General features: G+C 39.8%; 1 protein-coding gene across 1 annotated transcript in view; it reads left to right on the top strand.

Annotated features, from left to right (window-relative positions):
• The window catches only part of si:ch211-197n1.2 (EF-hand calcium-binding domain-containing protein 6), an 88,969-nt gene that overhangs the window by 49,538 nt on the left and 20,475 nt on the right, over nucleotides 1-18,956 (top strand). The window contains exon 12 of the mRNA XM_043705826.1: nucleotides 15,927-16,037. Coding sequence (XP_043561761.1) covers nucleotides 15,927-16,037 — 111 coding nt within the window. The remainder of the gene's footprint in view (nucleotides 1-15,926; nucleotides 16,038-18,956) is intronic.

The raw sequence follows: 18,956 nt of genomic DNA, 5'->3' as shown, positions 1-18,956 counted from the left end.
GGCCTGGAGAGTTTTCAGCTGATAATCCTATCAATTTCCCCAACACAGTCATTTTCCTAAAAATACTGATTTCCTTCACTTCTTCCTTTTCTCTAGACCATGTGGTCCTCAACCTTTTTGGGATGTAATATGTTCTCCTTCATGAAGAAAGAACCAAAATATGTATTTAATTGGTCTGCCATCCCTTTGTTCACCATTATAATTTTCAGAAAGAATGGAAGGAGAGGATGAGGCCAGGCAGAATAGCACCAGCTGCTCCATGAGAGAGAAACAGTAGGATGAGTTTGACTCCTTTTACCTTGAGGATAAGGACATCCTACTCCACTGGGGTTTCTCTTTCAGGATCTGTGGGTCGTCTTACTCATTCGCTGAACCATCCTGAAACTGGTCCATCAGCCATTACCCCCCTCAGCTATAATGGAGGTGGATGTGATGAGTCCACATACACAGCATGAAAAATATTGTATCTAATTGCCACTTGAATTGCCACTAGTCCACAGTGTGGTAAACAAACAGGTCCAAAATTGCGTCTTCAAACCACCTTTCAGTCAACATCTTTTGAGCATATCTATTGACTGGTTTGACATTTCTTCAAAGTAAACCATATATATCTATTCAATCATACCATTTCATTGGTACTGTGCTGAGGATTTGAAGGATCAAGAATTAAAGGACCTTAAGGAATATTTTCCACCATTAGAACCATTTACTGGTCCATCACAGTCGCTGACTTCCAGAAGGTGATCAATAAGCAGGTCATCTCCAGTTTCCCCATCCAGTTAGGGAGGGTGGGCAGGTTAAATTGGTCAGAGGGTCAATCCACTGATTGACAATTCAGGTGCTGTGAAGGCAGTCAATGTGCAGCTGAGGAGAAAGCCTCAACTTAGAGCTTCCAAAACTGACCACGAGGAAAGGCAGAGGGAACTGAAAAACATTTCAATTCCCTGCGCACTAACTGTGAAAGCAGCCTCCAGGAGCTGCTGTTTGGACACCAGTACTTTCCAGATGTTTCACCATTGAAAAAATACTCTATTCCTCCTACATTATGATCAATCCGCCGTGTTTTTGCTCACTCACTCAGCCTGTCCAAATCCCTGTGAAGCATCATTGCATCTTCCTCTTGGCTAATATTTCTGCCTGATTTTGTGCCATTTGCAAACTTGAAAATATTGCATTTAGTCCCCACATCCCAGTCATTGTAAGAAATTGTAAACAGCTAGGGTCCCACCACTGATCTTTATGGTACCCCACTAGTCACAGCCTGCCACCCTGAGAATTTATTGATTCCTACTTATTGGTTTCTTTCTATTAACCAATATTGATCCATGCATATTGTCTCAATCCCTCAAACACTAAATTTGAGAGACATTATCAAAGCCCATTTCATAAATTCATGTACTCTACCCAATCAAATAATTGTTTTCTAAGTGTCAAGTCATTTCATCCTTTATACAATTCTAGTATTTTCCCTACTACTGACATCAAGCAGATCTCTGGTTTATCATTTTCTTTCTCTCTTGTCTTAAATAGAAATATTATATTTGCAACCTTCCATTCTGCAGGCACCATTCCAGAATATATAACTTTTGACTACCAATACATCCACTATCTCTCTAACACCTCTTTCAGGTCTTTAACCATTTCACAACTAACTGAGGGAGAGGTTGACGAAAGAAGGGAAGCTAGTTCATCCCTTCTCACCCCAAGCTTGAAGATTTGAGGTTATCCTGTCTGCAAACTCACCTGAGATCTAAACATAACAAATGTTTCGGGGCAAATTTTTAAAAATTGGGCAGATTTCCAGTGGCATGATTTACTCATTGCTCTTAATGAAAAATTACAGAAATGACAGGCTGTGGTACTAGCTCTTGGAATGATAGAAATCAGACATCGGTGAATCCAAAATAGGACAGAAAGCAACTTGGTTGTTATGGACATTGCTGGCAGCTGCACACAGTTCTTGTGTGGAACTAGGAGAAGCAGGAATGCATCACATTATCTGATAGAAGGCAATGGTAACATTCCTACTTTGAGCTCAGAAGCCATAGATAATGTGAATGACAAGGGTCTCTTCCCTAGAGTGACAAAATTCAAAACTAGGGGACATATCTTTAACAAGAGAGTGTTTTAAAAAGGACATGAAGGACAATGTTTTTACAGAGAGGTTTATGTGTGGAATGAATTTCCAGAGGAAATGGTGGATGGGGTGTCATTACAATGTTTAAAAGACATTTCGATAAGCACATGAATAAGAAATGTTTGGAGTGATTTGGCCAAGTGCAGACAGGTGGGATTAGTTTAGGTTGGGACTATGGTCAGAATAGACTATTTCTGCGCTGTATAATTATGACTCTATGATTCTGGATTCAAAATTTACCTTAAGACCTGAGGGCCATGGCAGGCAAGTCAGAATATGGATAAGTTGACTATTGATATGTCAATCTTCTGATAACCTTATGATACATTGTAAGACTGGGAGAGTTTCCTGGTCATTCAGAACCATGTGTTAGCTGCGTTGTAGCAGTGTCCCTATGTTAAAAGACAACAATATGCAGGAATTTGCTGTGAATAAGTATCATCCTTGATCTGAGGGATTGTTGCACTCAGTTGTTGATTTTAAATGATAAGAAGTTGAATTAATCAATCTGAATAGAACAGGACCCAGATCCATCTTTTAAAGAGTTCTGTATTTGTTTAAATCCATTCCTGTCTATGTTAATTAGTGGAAAAGTTCAATTGAAATTCAACACTGTTACTATGGAGTGCTAAGATAAAAATTATAATCATAGTGCTCCTGCAAGTTCCTTATATTATTAAGCTAACTTACTACAGAGACTAATAAGAAAAATAAATAATTAATTTGAATTTAGTTTGCTTCTTTCATATGCTTAAGACATTCAAAACATTACAGCCAATTAAACTGTTGTAATATAGGAATTGTTTCAGCATTTCTGCCCACAGCAAGGTCCCAGACTTAGTACTAAGGTTGTGACCAGATCCCCTGTTTGAAAGATAATGTTTGAGAGGTAGGTGTTGGCCAGGGCTCAGTGCAGAACCCCTCTGCTCTTCATTGAATATATTTGCATCAAGCTGCTACTTCTTTAAGGACCTCACCAAAGTCATATGTATTAGATTCCAACTCCAGTTTCATTATTAACTGAGAAGATTGATCACTTTTCCTTCACCTTCATAGGTTAATCTGAAACTGTTCTATGACAATAAGCAGCTTTGAGCTTGGAGATTATTTGACTGTACCAGATTCTTATATTTGCTACAGGTCTGCACATAATGAGAAAAGCTTCTCTGTGGCATGTAACTAAGTTCATATGCATCAGAATGAAATGTCTGCATATTAACTCCCAGCAGATCACAATCAATGGCCTTCAATGTTTCCAATGGACATCTAAAATTATTAGATTAGATTAGATTAGATTACAGGACAGTGTGGAAACAGGCCCTTCGGCCCAACAAGTCCACACCGACCCGCCGAAGCACAACCCACCCATACCCCTACATTTACCCCTTACCTAACACTACGGGCAATTTAGCATGGCCAATTGCACATCTTTGGACTATGGGAGGAAACCGGAGCACCCGGAGGAAACCCACGCATACACGGGGAGAACGTGCAAACTCCACACAGTCAGTCGCCTGAGGTGGGAATTGAACCCGGGTTTCTGGTGCTGTGCCACCGTGCCGCCCACTTTTGTAGTGCCCAGGTTAAATATGTGCTTTCCCTGTTTGGTTTTAAGACTGTTGTCAACTGCTGTTAAAGCTTCTCATTACTACAACTGTTCATAAGGTGATCTTCAGGGAGAGGTTAAGGAGTAGGCCATTCAGCCCATCAAACCTGTTCTGCCAGTCAGTAAGAGCATGGCTGGTATGATTGCCTCTTTAACTGAACTTTGCTGCCTCCACTCACCAATAAATTTTGACTCCGTTATAGATCAAAAATTTACTTAATGCAACTTTGAATATATTCAATGACCTAGGTTCTGCAACTCTCTGTGGAAGAAAATTCTATAGACTACTGTCCACCGAGTGAAGAAATTCCTCCTCATTTAAATGGGAAATGATTCCTTTTGAACTGTGTCCCCCTACCTCTAGACACTCTATAAGGGAAAAACGCCTCTCAGCATCTCAGTTTTCAAGCTTCCTAAAGTCACTTCTCATTCCTTTAACTTCAAAACAGTGTGTTCCCAAATACTTAACCTTTGCTCAGAAGACAGCCCTGTCTTCCCAGGAATCAGCCAGGTGAACCTTCTCTGAAGTACAGGCGTATTTCCCCTTAAGAAGGTAAAACTGTACGTAGGACTTCAGATGCAACCTCAGTGATGTCCTTTACATTTATGGTAAGACTTTTCTATTGTTAGACTCCACGCCTCCCACCCCAATGTTGCAATAAACATTCCATTTGCCTTTTTAATTACTTGCTGTCCCTGGAAGCTAATGTTTTTGTATTTAATGCACTTAGACACTCACAGCCCTCATCAGTGCAGCAATCTGTAGTCTTGCTCTATTTATATATTATTTTGCTTTTCTATTATTCTTGATAAAATAGACAAGCCTCACCTTTTCCCATTTTATATTTCATCTTCCAATGTTTTGTCCACTCTTTATTAATCTACAAGCCTTTGTATCCTCTTCACAAATTACATTGTAACTTGATGTTCCCAATGAACAGGGAGTCCACAACCAGGGATCACAGTTTAAAGACAGGGGGTAGACAATTTACAACTGAAATGAGGAGATGTTTCTTCACCCAGAGTGTGGCAAGCCATGGAATTCTCTGCCGCAGAAAGTGGTTGAGATCAAAACATTGAATGTTTTCAAAAATGAGTTTGGTATTGTTCTTAGGACTGAGAGATCTAAGGGTATGAGGAGGAAGTGGGTACTCATTTGGATATCAACCATGGTCATATTGAATAATGGAGCAGTCTCAAGGGGCCAAATGGCCTCCTCTTACTCTTTTCAATATTTCTACCTGTTATTGTATCATCAAATTTCATTGGATATGTTTTATTCATGCTGACCACCAGGAGAAGAAATTCTTCCTCATTTAAATGGGAAATGCTTCATTTTGAACTGTGTCCCCCCTAATTCTAGACACTCTATAAGGGGAACAGATGAACAGTGACAATCTACAGTGCACTGTGCTGCTTACCATCCAGTTCATGACACTTTCTGAGTATCAATTGCCCACCAAATGAAGGCTCTCTTGGCCATGATTGTCAGCTATGTGATGACCAGATATTTCACATGGGAGGGAGGAAAGGTAAAGTAAACATGGTCTCTTTAGATTGGCATTGTTGCAGCATGTCACACATGATGATGGAAGGTAAAAACAGATGCAGACTGTAATTTGATAAGAAAAGTAAATAGTATTCCAGGACATTGAACAGTTAACCTACATCATTAATGTAACATAGAAGAGTAGGCTCATTGCTAAGATTTGGGATCCATGATGGTGAATTTCTCATGCTCTATACACCAGTGCCTGAATGGGTACAATGGATTTGACGAGAGAAATATAGAGAGACTTGCCCATTGCCATAGAGTCACAGCAATCTTCAGCACAGAAAAATGCCCTTCAACCCATTGTGTCCATGCTAGTCAAAAACAATCCCCTAACTATTGTAACCTCATTGTAGCTACACATGTAGCCTCAACTGCCTTGGCATCGCAAGTGTACATCTGAAAACTTCTTAATATTGTGAGGGTTTCTCCCTCTATCATCCTTATAGGCAGTGATTTCCAGACTCCCACCACACTTCGGGTGAAAATGGTTTTCCTCAAATCTCCTCTAAATCTTCTGCCCCTTACTCTATGCCCCCTGATCACTGATCCCTCCATCAAGGGGAAAAAGATCGTCTCCCTATCTATGCCCCACATAATTTTATACACCTCAATCATGCTCCCTCTCAATTTCCTCTGCTCTCAGGAAAACAATCCCAGTCTGTCCAATCTCTTTTCATACCTAAAACTCTTGAGCCCAAGCAACGTCCTGGTAAATCTCCTCTGCATTCTTGCCAGTGCTATCACACCCCTCCTATAATGAGAATTCTGAACTACATACAATACTCTGGTTTATCCCTTTGTGCTGGGCTCCTGTCATGCTCTATCTATCCTCTTTGGACTTAGAGTAAGAAAATTGGAAAATTAAGAACAAGAGTAAACTTTTCCACCAATTGAGTCGGCCCCACTATTGTAGATCATAGCTGATTGTCTTCTCAGTGTAATTTGTTTTGCACTGTTTCCATAAGCCTCAATGGTTGATTGGCTCCAGAAACCTAGCAATTTTAGCCTTGAATCTGCTCAATAATTGAGCCATATGGGGCAGGGAATTCCAAAGATTCACCACCCCCTGAGTAAAGAAATTCCTACTCTTCCCAGACTTAAATGGCCTGCTGAGATTATGTCCCCAGGTTCTGGAGTCACCATCCAGGGAGAACATCCTGTCTATATCCAGCATGCCAGCTCTAATAAGTTTCAATGACATCATCTCTCATTCTTTTGAGACTCAAGAGAATATAGACCTACTTCCTCAATATCTCATCATTCCAGGGATTAGTATGGTGAATCTCCATTGCATTCCTTTGAATGTAAAGAATATTCTTCCTTCGGTAGGGAGACCAAAACTATACACATTATTCCAGGTGAGGTCTCACAAAGGTTCTAAACTGCAGCAACTGCGCCTTTGTTTCAAATTCCCTTGAAATGAATGTCAGCATCCTGTTTGCCTTTCTATTTGCTTGCTCTCCCTGCAGTCATGCATCTAGTTACTCATGGATAATGATCCCTTTGCACACTGACATTTAAGAAATATCCTGCCCCTTTGGTTATTCCATATCAAAGTGAGAAACTTCACACTTATTCATATTGTATTCCATCTGGCATGTTCAAGCCTGCTCACTTAGTTTGTACATGCAGTCTTGAAGCCTCCTTGCATCACCTTCATAACTTATATTCCCATCCAGTTTGGTGTCACCAGCAGATTTGGCAATATTGCAATTGGTCCCCACATCCAAATCATTCATTGTAAGATTGATACAAAGATTATAAACAGGCGTGGACCTTGTGATACCCCACCAGTAATAACCTTGTGATGAGCAAGTAGTTAGGGGGTTAGTTAGCTCAGTTGGCTGGATGGCTGGTTTGTAATATAGAATGATGCCATCAGTATGTGTGTAATTCCCTCAGTGCTGAGTTTATCATGAAGGACCTGCCTTCTCAACCTCACTCCTTACCTGAGATTAGACAAATCATTCTAATGAGAGAGTGAGACTATGGTAGTTTTCCCTTTAGCTAGTGTATGAAATGCACTGCCTGGATATGTGGTAGAGGCAGGTTCAACTGAGGCATTCAAGATGGTATTTGGTGATTATTTGGATAGAGGTACTGTGCATTGATAATGGGAGAGGCAGGAGATTAGCATTAGGTAATTGAAGCAATGCAGGCACGATGGGCTGAATAGCCTCCTTCTATGCTGTAACAATTCTGTGATTCTGAGATTGATGTATTTATTCCAACTCCCAGCTTTCTTTTGATTAACCAATTTTCAATCCATACAAATACATTCCACTCAATCTCATGTGCTTTAATTTTATTGGCTAACTTTCTACAAGCATTTACCAATAGCCACATTCCCATTCTTCTCTCACATTTAGAACCTGCCTCTAAGCTGCCCAGCATTCTTGGGTACACCTGGACCTATGCTTATCCACCTTTGATGATAGTTTGAAATCTCGCCTATTATGTTCACTGCAACCTCATCTCCTATAAAATATCCATTTCTGATCCACCTGTACGGCTTCAGAAGGTATCTGAAAACTCTTAATAAACATGCCAGCTTTCAGATGACTAATATGTACAAATTGCCCACTTAATACAATTGAAAAATCTGCAAAGATAAAGCTTTGATTTACATGAAAAGGAGTATACATTCTGTCCTTGTTTTTTTAAAGTTTTTATAATATGTACATGCCACTGACAAGGAATTTGTCCTTGAACTGAGGCACTCTATCTGGAGATGGGCAATATTGCAATGAAAGGGGATGGGCTGCATCTGTGGGATTCCTAACACTATTCCAGCAGGGGGGTGGAAAGATTTCATGGACCTCATGCTATTTAGAACAGGTCAGTGTATTTCTTTCAAGTTTATGTGGCTCAGTTTAGAAGCAGGGTTTCAGACAGCATAGTACATGTGAGAAAACATGGGGTCAAGTAATTTTAGTTGGAAGAAAAAAATCTTAGATGACTTGACATGAGGGTAGAAAATGCTGACAAAAGGAGGTTGGCTTTATGTTCATGGTAAAAGATTGCTGAACTTACTCTAGGAAGTTTGGTCCCAGCATGACTAAGGCCCTTAAGAAATTTTCAGCTCTATTTGTTTACTTTTTCAACTTGATACTTTTTCGACTTGTAAAGTTTAACTTTGTTCCTTCTTTTCTACTTTGCTCTTAAGTTTTGTACCTGGGTACTTGTACCTAACATGGCGCCGTGTGTGGTGACATTGAAAACTTTTCACCGTACTCCTTTACTTTGTTACTTGAGTACACGTGACAATAAAGTCTAAATCTAAAATCTACTCCTGTGACCACTTTTGAGGATAAAAAGGACTTCAATCCATTTAGCAGAGGGACTGGATGTTGGCAGGGAACTAAATTCTGTATTGTCTGTTGGGATCTTTTTTCAGAGTGAGTGGTATCTATGAGGGGCATGTTAAACCATTTTATCTGTACAGATATTTATAATCCTTTGTGAGGTTGAAAACCAACCACCATAAACAGATTTGAGAACACATTGTTGTCTGGCTATAGAACTAATTTCAGGCTGACATTTTAATAGGAGACTGTACAGAGCCATTGGCTGTTGTGTCTGAAAACAATGTCACTAATTGTTGAATGCTGTGACTGACAATTTCAATTGGAACTACAATTCCCAGATAACCAAAATAACACAATGTTGCCTACTATTAACGTGGAAATATTAATCTATGTCAGGATGTGAGAAATTAATTAATTTTGTTATGAAGTTGAAGGCATGGACTGTACCCTTAAGAGAGAGTGAATGTTGTTCTGAATTGAGAGATTACAAGCACCTGTGTATATGACTAGATGGCTGTCTGAGTGTACTGGAAAATTGAAAATATGTAACATTTGGCAGTGAAGCAGATACCTGAGTTGGTTGCGATTTGACAACAATTTGAATTTAACTAATCAGTTTTAAATTATGCCCCAGGATACTAAAACCCAATCATTTTGCATTTATTGTTTTGCCAATATTGAACCAATGAGACTATCTGATGTTGGAGGGATAAAAGAGGGAGGCAGTTTAAAAGTTAGGCAGAGAGTAACTGCCATTTTAAAAAAAACTCTCCATCAAAGGTACCTTTTTCATATGAAACATCTTTGCAGTAAAAGACAGAAGACGACCCAGGGAGATCCTCAGCTGAAAGAAAGAGGACATAGCTGCTGTGTGGTTTTTAAATTAAGTTGATGTAATTTTAATATGGGTTTTTAATTGGAACAGTGTATTGTTATAGAGTTAGAGGCAGATAACAAACATTTGAGAGAAAGGAGGCTTAGAGTTGTAAATAGTTCTTGTTTAATGTTTACCTTAAAGAATAAATTGATATTTTTTATTTAAATAGTGAAATTTGGGTAGTTCTCCGTCACTCACACTTTAATAGGTTATGAGGCAAGTTTGGGTGTTTAGTTTAGTTAGCAGACGGGTTCACCACCGTGTCAGAACAATTTGCAGTCATCTCACATTTTATATTGATTGTAATTACAATATTTACAATCATACCCAGTGTAATTCTGGCTAACTATAAAACTGATTCACTGCTTCATCACTGGACTGCCCTCGATCAAGCCCATTGACCCCTGACCTGCAGCACAGAGGGATTTAGGGGTCCTTGTGCATGAGCCACAAGAAGTGGACATAGTTTTTCCAATGACCCGGATTTTGCATCCATATGATGCTGCTTGTGCAGTTTGATGGACTGCATATATGTACAAAAGCCCACATCAAAAGTTCGACCAGAAAATGCCTGGAAAGGTAAGTGAGTAACTTTTTATTTGATTGGGATCTGGTGACCCAGGCAACTGAAGGTATGGCCACCAGAAATTAAAATTGAAATTATACAAGAAACCAGAATTAGAGGATATCTTAGATTCTAAACGATAGGAAAGGTTAGATTCAGGAAGGAGAGTCCTCATGGTAATATTCTAAGTATAAGAGGTGAACCCTCAGGACTGAGTTGAGAGTTTTTTCACCCAGAGATTGAGTCCTAAGGAACTCACTACCACAGAAAGAGATCAAAATATTGTGTTTTCAATGAGGTAGATCCAGTTCCTGTGGCAAAAGGGATTAAGGAATATAGGGGGAGGGCCAGGTTTAGTGTATTGAACTCCCTGATCAGCCATGACCATATTGAATGGCAGAGCAGGCTCGAGGGGTCGAAAGGCCTACTCCTGCTCCTATCTTCTATGTTTATATCTGTTCCTCTGCTTCTGTGTTTAATTAGAATGTTTTTTAAATGTGGTAATGTCTGATTTCTGAAATAGTGTTGCAAAATTGCAAGTCCAAAGATGTGCAGGTTATATGGATTGGCCATACTAAAAAAATACCCAGTAATGTCCTGCAGCTCAGGAAGCTAGCTATGGTAAAAACCCCATGTGGTATTGTGGGGACAGAGTGAAGGGATGGATTTACATGGGATGCTGTTTAGAGGGTCAGTGCAGACTCAATGGGCTGAGTGGCCTCTTACTGCACTGTAAGAATTCTATGATTCGATCTTTTTTTTTGTTGTAGTGAATGCTGGGGAATAGCCACAAAGTCTGCCGACATCTAGCTAAAATAGACAGGCAAGAGGCTGGAAGAACACTGCAAGCCGGCAGCATCAGGAGGTGGAGAAGTCGACGTTTCAGGTGTAACCCTTCTTCAGGACTGGGGGTGGGTGTAGGGGGAGCTGCAGATAAAGGGGATGGCGGGGGCAGGGTGGTGAAGTGGGGATAGTTGAGGAAAGCAGAGGGTACAACCTGATTGGTCAACGGGAGAAACAAATCTGGTTGGTCGCAGGCAGGAGTGGAAGGGACGGGGAGGGGCTGGAAAGGAAATTAAGGGATGGGAAGTAAGGTTTTTGAAATTGGACAACTCAATGTTCAGTCCTCCAGGCTGTAGGCTGCCCAGGCGGAAGATAAGATGTTGTTCCTCCAACTTGGGGTTTGGTTTGTTGTGACAATGGAGGAGGCCAAAGATGGTCATGTTGGAAAGGGAGTGGTTAGGGGAATTGAAATGGACAATGACTGGGAGGTCTAGTTGGCCCCTGCGGGCCCGGCTGCGATGCTCGGTGAACCATTCCCTAAGTTTAGGTTTGGTCTCTTCGATGTAGAGAAGACCACATCGGGAGCACCTGATGCAGTAAACTGGATTGGAAGAGAGGGAGGTGAATCTCTGACTCACCTGAAAGGACTGTTTGGGGCCCTGGATGGAGGTGAAGGGGGTGGTGTACCAGCAGGTTTTGCATCTTTTCCAGTTGCAGGGGAAGGTACCTGGGGGTTTGGGTGTTCGGCGGGGAGAGTGATGCAAGTCAAGCACTGTTGAAGGGAATGGTCCTTGTTGAAGGCAGAGAAGGGTGGGGAGGGGAAGATGTTCTTGATGGTGGGTCTAGTTGGAGTTGGTGAAAGTGTTTAAAGATAATGCACATTGTTCCCAATAGGTGGACATCTGGGATGCTCGCAAGTGGAATATCTCCATCCGAGGAGATACGGCTGAGCCGGATGAACTGGGAGAATGGGATGGAGTTTGTGCAGGATACTGGGTGGACCAAGCATCTAGCTAAGGCAGGTTCCAGCTGAGCACCGAGCTTCCCAATGGCCTTGACTGGGGAGGAATATGCTCTGGGTTGAGGTTACAAATGAAGGGCAACACTTGTTGCTGGGTAGAAGGCGACTTTGGCACTCCCCTGAACAAGCCTTCTCCTATATCCAGAGCTTCAGCAGGGTGGAATACACCATTTGTGATTCCCCTATCAGGGTCCCCTTGCTGGAATCTTCTTCAATTGACTCTATAATTAAGTTCTGTATTTTTAAGATACTTTTGTGGGAATGCCACTAGCAGGAACTAACAGGATCACTGGCCAATCACTAATTGCCTTTGGACAGGTAGTAGTGCTAGAGCTTCCTTCTTGAAGCCAGCGTGATATAACCACGAGGTAAACTAGGCAGTTTTATGGGCAGCAAAAAAATCCAAATGAATTATTCGTGAAACTGAATAAGTAAACAAACCGGCTTCAGTGGTCCAGATCCACTGATATGCAGGCACATAATCTGACAGACATATAGATTTCCATGTATTTGCTTTGAAGTCTGGCTGAAAATTTCATACTCTATTCCTTAGTTTATGCAGCAGTTTTAAAAGTTTGCACATTTACATGGCTATTTCAAAACTGTGAATCAGTAAATAACATCAAATAACATAATATAATCTCCTTTATTTTAATGATTAGTAATTATGCATAAATCATTCAGTAATTCTTGTAGAAACAAATGGTATTACATTATGTGAATCATATTATACATTATAATGTACATTTCTTTTAGCCATATTCTGCAAAAAGTGTAGAACAATGGGAATGTATATTCAGTATAAAAAATACCTCCTTTCTCATGTAACGTAACTCTGTGATTACAAATGCAGAATTTCTCTTCATATCAATGCACAATGTTGATTTTGGAACGTTAATTGTGGGGGAAGGGTGGTGGTGTAAGTCTTAAGGTTTGTCCAGTTTTCTCATCTAATACTCTTTCACCAGCCCTGCCTGAACTGCTAAAGTCCATGTGGTTCAAAAACACCCAGAGTGCTGTTAGGAAAGGAGTTCCAGAATATTGATCCAGTAATTGCCAGGAAAGAAGGGCGATGTGGTTCTAAATCACGGTGGTGTGTGGCTTGGAGGGGAACTTGTGCGTGGTCATTTTCCAATGCACCTCCTGCTTCTGACCTTCTAGGTAGTAGAAGTCATATGTTGCTGTTGAAGGACACTTGGTGAATTTTTGCAGTGTATTTTGTACATTATACACACAGCCATCTGTATGTGCCGGCAATGGAGGGAGTGAAAGTTTAAACTGGTGGATGGGGCCAATTACATTGGTGCTGGCATCGCATGTAATCTTTGCACAGTTGCTAAGAATTGTACTTCTGCAGGATTTAGGGGCCAATATTTTGTCACATTACCATTTTCGAAATTGATCCAGCATGAGTTTCTTGTGTGCCAATCATAGCACATTGTTCCAAAGTCACATTAATTTCCTTAATCTATGTACACTTAAGCCACAAATACTGACACATTTGTCTAACTTTTGAAGATATATGCAACTACACAGGTTTTTGAATGTCATCTTCAACACCATTTAGATGAGAAATGAAATTGAAACCTGTAAATGCCATATCTGCCATAAGATGGACCATGTATTCTTAAATAATGGAAATTGCCATTAGCCTTGCCAAAGTTTTGACAGAAGTGATTAACCTATTACTTTACAGAAGGCCTCTTTTCAAATGAGTGCCAAAAGAATTCTGAAACCATAGGAATCCTATGTCACCATTACACATTCCCAAGTCAGATGTAGCAAAGTTAAATGCAGAGTAAAGTTCTCCCTCCCAGAGAAAGCGAGTGTTCAATGTATTCTTCCAGGCACCAGTTTCAACTCCTATCAATTCCTTACTAAGGTGTAATCAGTGGCACACCATTGCTTTGTGGGTTTTGAGTTTTATAGACATGATGGACTATTACAAAGACCACAGGAGACCCGAGAAGTAAACAGATATGCAGTAAGTGCAGTTTAATAAGGATGCATAGGCTTCCTTTATGAAGAAATGACCAGAGAATAGAATTATAATCGATATGGAGAAAAAAGACAATAGAATGGAGAAATACAGATTTGCGGATATATGGATTTTCAAGTAAAGTTCAGTGAGTCAAGCTATGAAAAGGCCAAATGCGATTCTGTATTTGTAATTAAACCATTGAATAAAAGTAAGGAAATGGTGTTGAATTTACAGATCGCATTGACTCAGGCATGTGGAATACTATTTCTCAACCATTCTAAAAGAGCATTGGAATCACAGAAAATATATGACATTATTTCACTAGGAATATGAGTTGGGACGATAAATTGAAAAACTTAATTTTCAGAGAAGCTGACAAAGTTAAGCAAGAAGCTAATAGAAGAATGTAAGACAGAGCTTCTCAAATACTGTCTGCAACCCAAGCAGAGACATGGGCTAAGATTTTGAGATTGTGAGCTCAAAGATAGCAATGGCAATCAGTGCTGTCTTAGAACTCTATCTGTCTCCCTTTTAGTGGCACAGGTCTTACCTTTCCTGGTTTCACAGGTCTTCTGTCCCACAGATCGTACCCTCACTCCCCGCAATAGCTCTCAATCTTGGTACTGAGGGATTGTGAAATAGTGGGAAAAGAACTGAGAAGCACTGACTTAAGATAATGAAAGAATTGAGAGGGTAAATATTATTTCCATTAATGATTCAGACAGACATCAGAAATCCTAGAAAATTTAGATGAATATTAGAAAAATATGAAATTAATAGTACAATACTTGCTTCAATCACAATATTAGGACACAGTTAACCATATGAAGTAGAAAATATCAAAATGGAATAATAGTCTAGCCTAAAGAGCTGAATTGGGGAACTAACAGCAATATACGTAATTTGGGTAAGTTTAACATTTGACTATACTATGTACAGTTTATTTTCAGTTAGCTTGTCTTATTTTATCATTCTCTCCAAAATGTTAATATTGTTTCTTTTGGGTTGAGTAGGGTGAATAATACTTAAATAAGAGGGTAAAAATAAGACAAATCTCTCAGTCCTATTAGTCCAATTTCCGTGTAGTTGGTTTAATTCATTTTCACACACTTTAGAGAAAAATTGAAAGTCAAGCTTATTGAGTTTTTAGGAGATGTCTTTGTGTACTGCTGGATACTTTTAAAATGCAGTCACACAAGGCTGGAGCTATAGTTCCTCAGTGTTATGTTACTAAATGAAATGGTCTTAGTACCTTTGGGAATAAGATTCCATTGGAACTTTGGGAGGGAAAAGGCCTTTTGTAAAAGCATGCTGTTAATGGTTTGCATAGTATACACTTAAGTGATGTCACTATGTAGTAATTTTGTTTCAGTATTAAAGGAACAATGCTTATTTGAGCTATTTATGTCTGATAATGAAATGTCTGGTGTTTTATCAAAATTTTGAGAACATATTTTAAAATGATGTGATTTGCTGGGTTTTTGTATCTGGTCTTTCCATGGAATGCAACAATAAGATATTCTGGCTGTATTGCTTTGTCTTAATATAGGTTTGTTAGTCTAGGTTATGATGTTCTGTTCTTGTTCAACAATTGTAGAATAGGAAGGCTGCAACTGATTTTCTACTTTAATAAGAATATTTTATTGTGGTAAAACTCTGTTGAAGTTATCCCCACAGGTAAATGTCTTATGTATTCAAACTGTTTCTGTTACTTTTCCTAAGTTTTAACATGCTGACAAAATCCTTTTGGAAGCCTTTTCATAGTTCACTTGTTTAAGTTAGTATGAGTGGTTAACTGCGATGAATAACCTCATAAGCTACAAACCCATCTGATTTGTTCGGCTGCATAAAATGGATCTCCAGCCATCAAATGTGCTATACTTACGGATGGATTGCCTAGTAGAATTTCTTTCTTTTTGAGATCTGGAGCCATCAAAACCCTGATTAACCTCTGATATTCATGTGGTGCTCTTGATCTTGAAGACAGATTCTGTAACAAAAAGTTAACGGCTGCCATATGCCGACTGTTTTGTGGGTAGTGCTGACCTGAAAGTGAACTTGCTCTTTGACTGCTGTTTTCTTTTTTTTTGCAGGTTTGGTGTGGAGATTACTGATGAAGAGTTTGAGCTGCTCATTGATAGAATCCCTCTTGATGAAGATGGAAATGTCTGGTACCCCCAATTCATGGCCATGTTTGACTCTAGGTATGGCTTTATTTTTTACTCTTTCAGGGAAGATTCTGAAAGCATTTTAAACTCTAAGTCAGCATCAAAATAACCTTTTAATTAACACAACATGTTTATCTCAAATGCTGCTTTGACAGCTTTACATATCTGAAATCTGTTCAACTTTTTTTGCGAAGAATCAGTGAATCTTTGTCTTGAGTGTTACAATACTGTCCAAAGTGCATCAAATTCTTTTCTGTTTCTCCACACTGACTTTTAAAGCAGTGAGAATGTGCTTGTTTATATTCATTTGAAAATTTCTTTCAGGCATAACATTTATATTCACAAGTCCTTGGCTAATTATTTCACTTTACTCAGTGTGGATGGCCCCAATTGAATAAATCTGCTGTAACCACATTAGTCCAGAGTAAAGAATACAATATCTGCTGTTAACGTAACAGGTATATCAGGAAAAAAAGTGTGCCAGATAGCAGTAGTTAAAGAACAGCTCCTCCAAATAAAATGTCAACGTCCCTTGCCTTTGATAGAACTTTAAAACAAATAGACTCACTCCTGTCAGGATTCTGAATATTTAGAATCTACATCCCCATCAATGAATTAAAATCGAATTGAGTTTACTTTACATAATTGCTATTAAATGTAAAATGCATTATTTTATTCGTGAAATATATGCAACCCTTCAGAAATAACTTTCATGATTAAAAAAATCACCATGTCAAGCCTCCTTATAAATAGTCTGCTTGTTAATTCATATTGAGCAGAGGATTTAATTCAAAGTCAATTGGCAATGACTGCTATAAAACAAGAGAGATACAGAAATGCTCAAATCGTCTTCCACCGTTAAGTTATCTTCCCAGAGGTCTGAAACGTTGCCTTTGTGTGGTCTTATTTTTAACATGTAAAAGTATCCAGTAAACAGCTGGTGAACTGCACACTAAGTAGATATTAAACGTGTGTGGGAACTGCGACCACAAAATCCAACCTGATTTAGATTCAGTGCACTGGTTTTCCATTTTTTTATTAAAAGAGGGGAAAAGTGACTGTTAAAAACGCTAGAAAAAAAAAGTTAGTACTGGTCAGGCTGGGTGTAAACAATAGCACAGTGTTGTCGCGGGCTGCTTCCAGGACTTAGATATTCTTCCCATGTCAGTATAACCACTACTGGGAGGTAGCTCGATTAAGGATTACCATATCATTAATAGTATCCATGACTTTTGTTCAAAGGCTACTTGTGTGATGTTGCCTTGTGGATGAATCTGCTTAATCCTCTGAGCCACAGCTGTAGAGAGAGGCTTCTTCAGAGCCGCCCACACTGACTTCCCTGTCCCCCTAGATCGATTCAAGAAAAAAAAACAGACAGAAACAACAATCAACTCAAACAGAGTAAAAAGAAACATAAATTCTACACTTCCACATTCATCCATACACACAGCCCCTTCCCCCTCCCCTGCCAATGTTTTCCATTCATTCCCATCTCCAACATCCCCATCACTACTCGGACGGTGGCCGGCTTATCTCTGCATAAAGATTTTTAAAATCTCACCCTTTCCACACACACACACACACACACACACACTCGCTTTCCATCTCTCTGTCTCCCTTCAACTCTGTTACATTTGTTTTTTCAGCTATTGGTCTCTCTGAGCCACACTGGTCTATGTTTTACTGTTTCCCTCACTCCCTGAGGGTCGTGTATTACACGGAGTCCCCACTGTGGCTGGGAGTTTCGGGTCAGCAATCCTTCAGAGGGAATCATAGACTGAGATTTTCCACCACTTATTATTTCTTCAGTACCGACCGGGGTCCTCCGGTTCTGGACCGGCTTAATCGGTTTCCCCCTCCCTGGTCATTTGCACACCACATGTGAATCATGTCAAATGATCCCCTTTACACTGCAGTAGGAGACAGAAATGGTCTGAAATGAATGCTAATGGCTCTATGTGAACAATGTACATCGTTAGGCTGCCTGATTTCACAAACAACACATGTAGTTTTGTCTCGAAACAAGCCCTGCAGAAAACTCTATAAACATAGAGTCCACACCAGCTTTGTTTAGCTTCGGCAACTCTAAACAAGAAAGGGCAAAGCGCTTAAAAATGGACTGTTGTTACAGCAACAACTCTTCGCTCTACGCTGCTGTTCCAAACAGAACTTTATTCCAATTTATTCCGGATTGACCACATTTTACTATTAGCGTTCATTTGCTAACTTGTCACATCTCAAGTAGTCTCTCCTTATAGTCCTCCCTCAATGCTAAAACGCGACTTGCCGGGGTATTCTTGCCAGGTTTCTGTGGTTGGTTAACAGTAAAGCATGCATTTCTTTTACTTCGGTTTTTCCTCTCTCGAGCAGGATCTAAGCTTGATTCACAAAGCATGAAGCAAATGGACTCAACAGTTCAGTTTTTCCCTCCGAAAATGTGTCCTTTTTCTCCCCCGCAACACCTGCATCTTTGCATGGAGACCGAGTTGCTAATCGCGGAAAAAAACATATATTAATAAATTAACAATGAACGAATCATTTAATCGTGACCACCCTGTGCCCTTGCAATTGTGATTTGGTATTCTGAAGCAATTTTGCAATTGGTAATTATTTCGATAAAGTCTTCAGTTACTTGCTAAGTGTCAGGCTAATTTTCATATTGTTTTCGCTTGGTTAATTCCGCCTGACCCCGGGTCGCCCAGTAACCGTGTCTCTCGTGGAGACTCCGAGTGGTCCTCCTGTTCAAATAGATGGAAAGTGTCTGTCATTACTTGTGGACAAAAGCCTCCACGTTAACAGCTAACAGCCTCCTAAAAGCAGCCACACCGTTCACCCAAGCGCAAGAAAAACTCATTTAGTGAAGTCTTTTGTTTTTTCCATTCATAAGAACTTGTAGGGTTGACTGGTGTCAAGTTTGTCAGGTGTTGGGTGTGTTGAACTGCCAGTCCTTTTCAA

The sequence above is a fragment of the Chiloscyllium plagiosum genome, chromosome 2 (genome assembly GCF_004010195.1).
Source record: "Chiloscyllium plagiosum isolate BGI_BamShark_2017 chromosome 2, ASM401019v2, whole genome shotgun sequence".
Classification (NCBI taxonomy): Eukaryota; Metazoa; Chordata; class Chondrichthyes; order Orectolobiformes; family Hemiscylliidae; genus Chiloscyllium; species Chiloscyllium plagiosum.
This window is presented reverse-complemented; position numbering and strand designations above follow the sequence as displayed.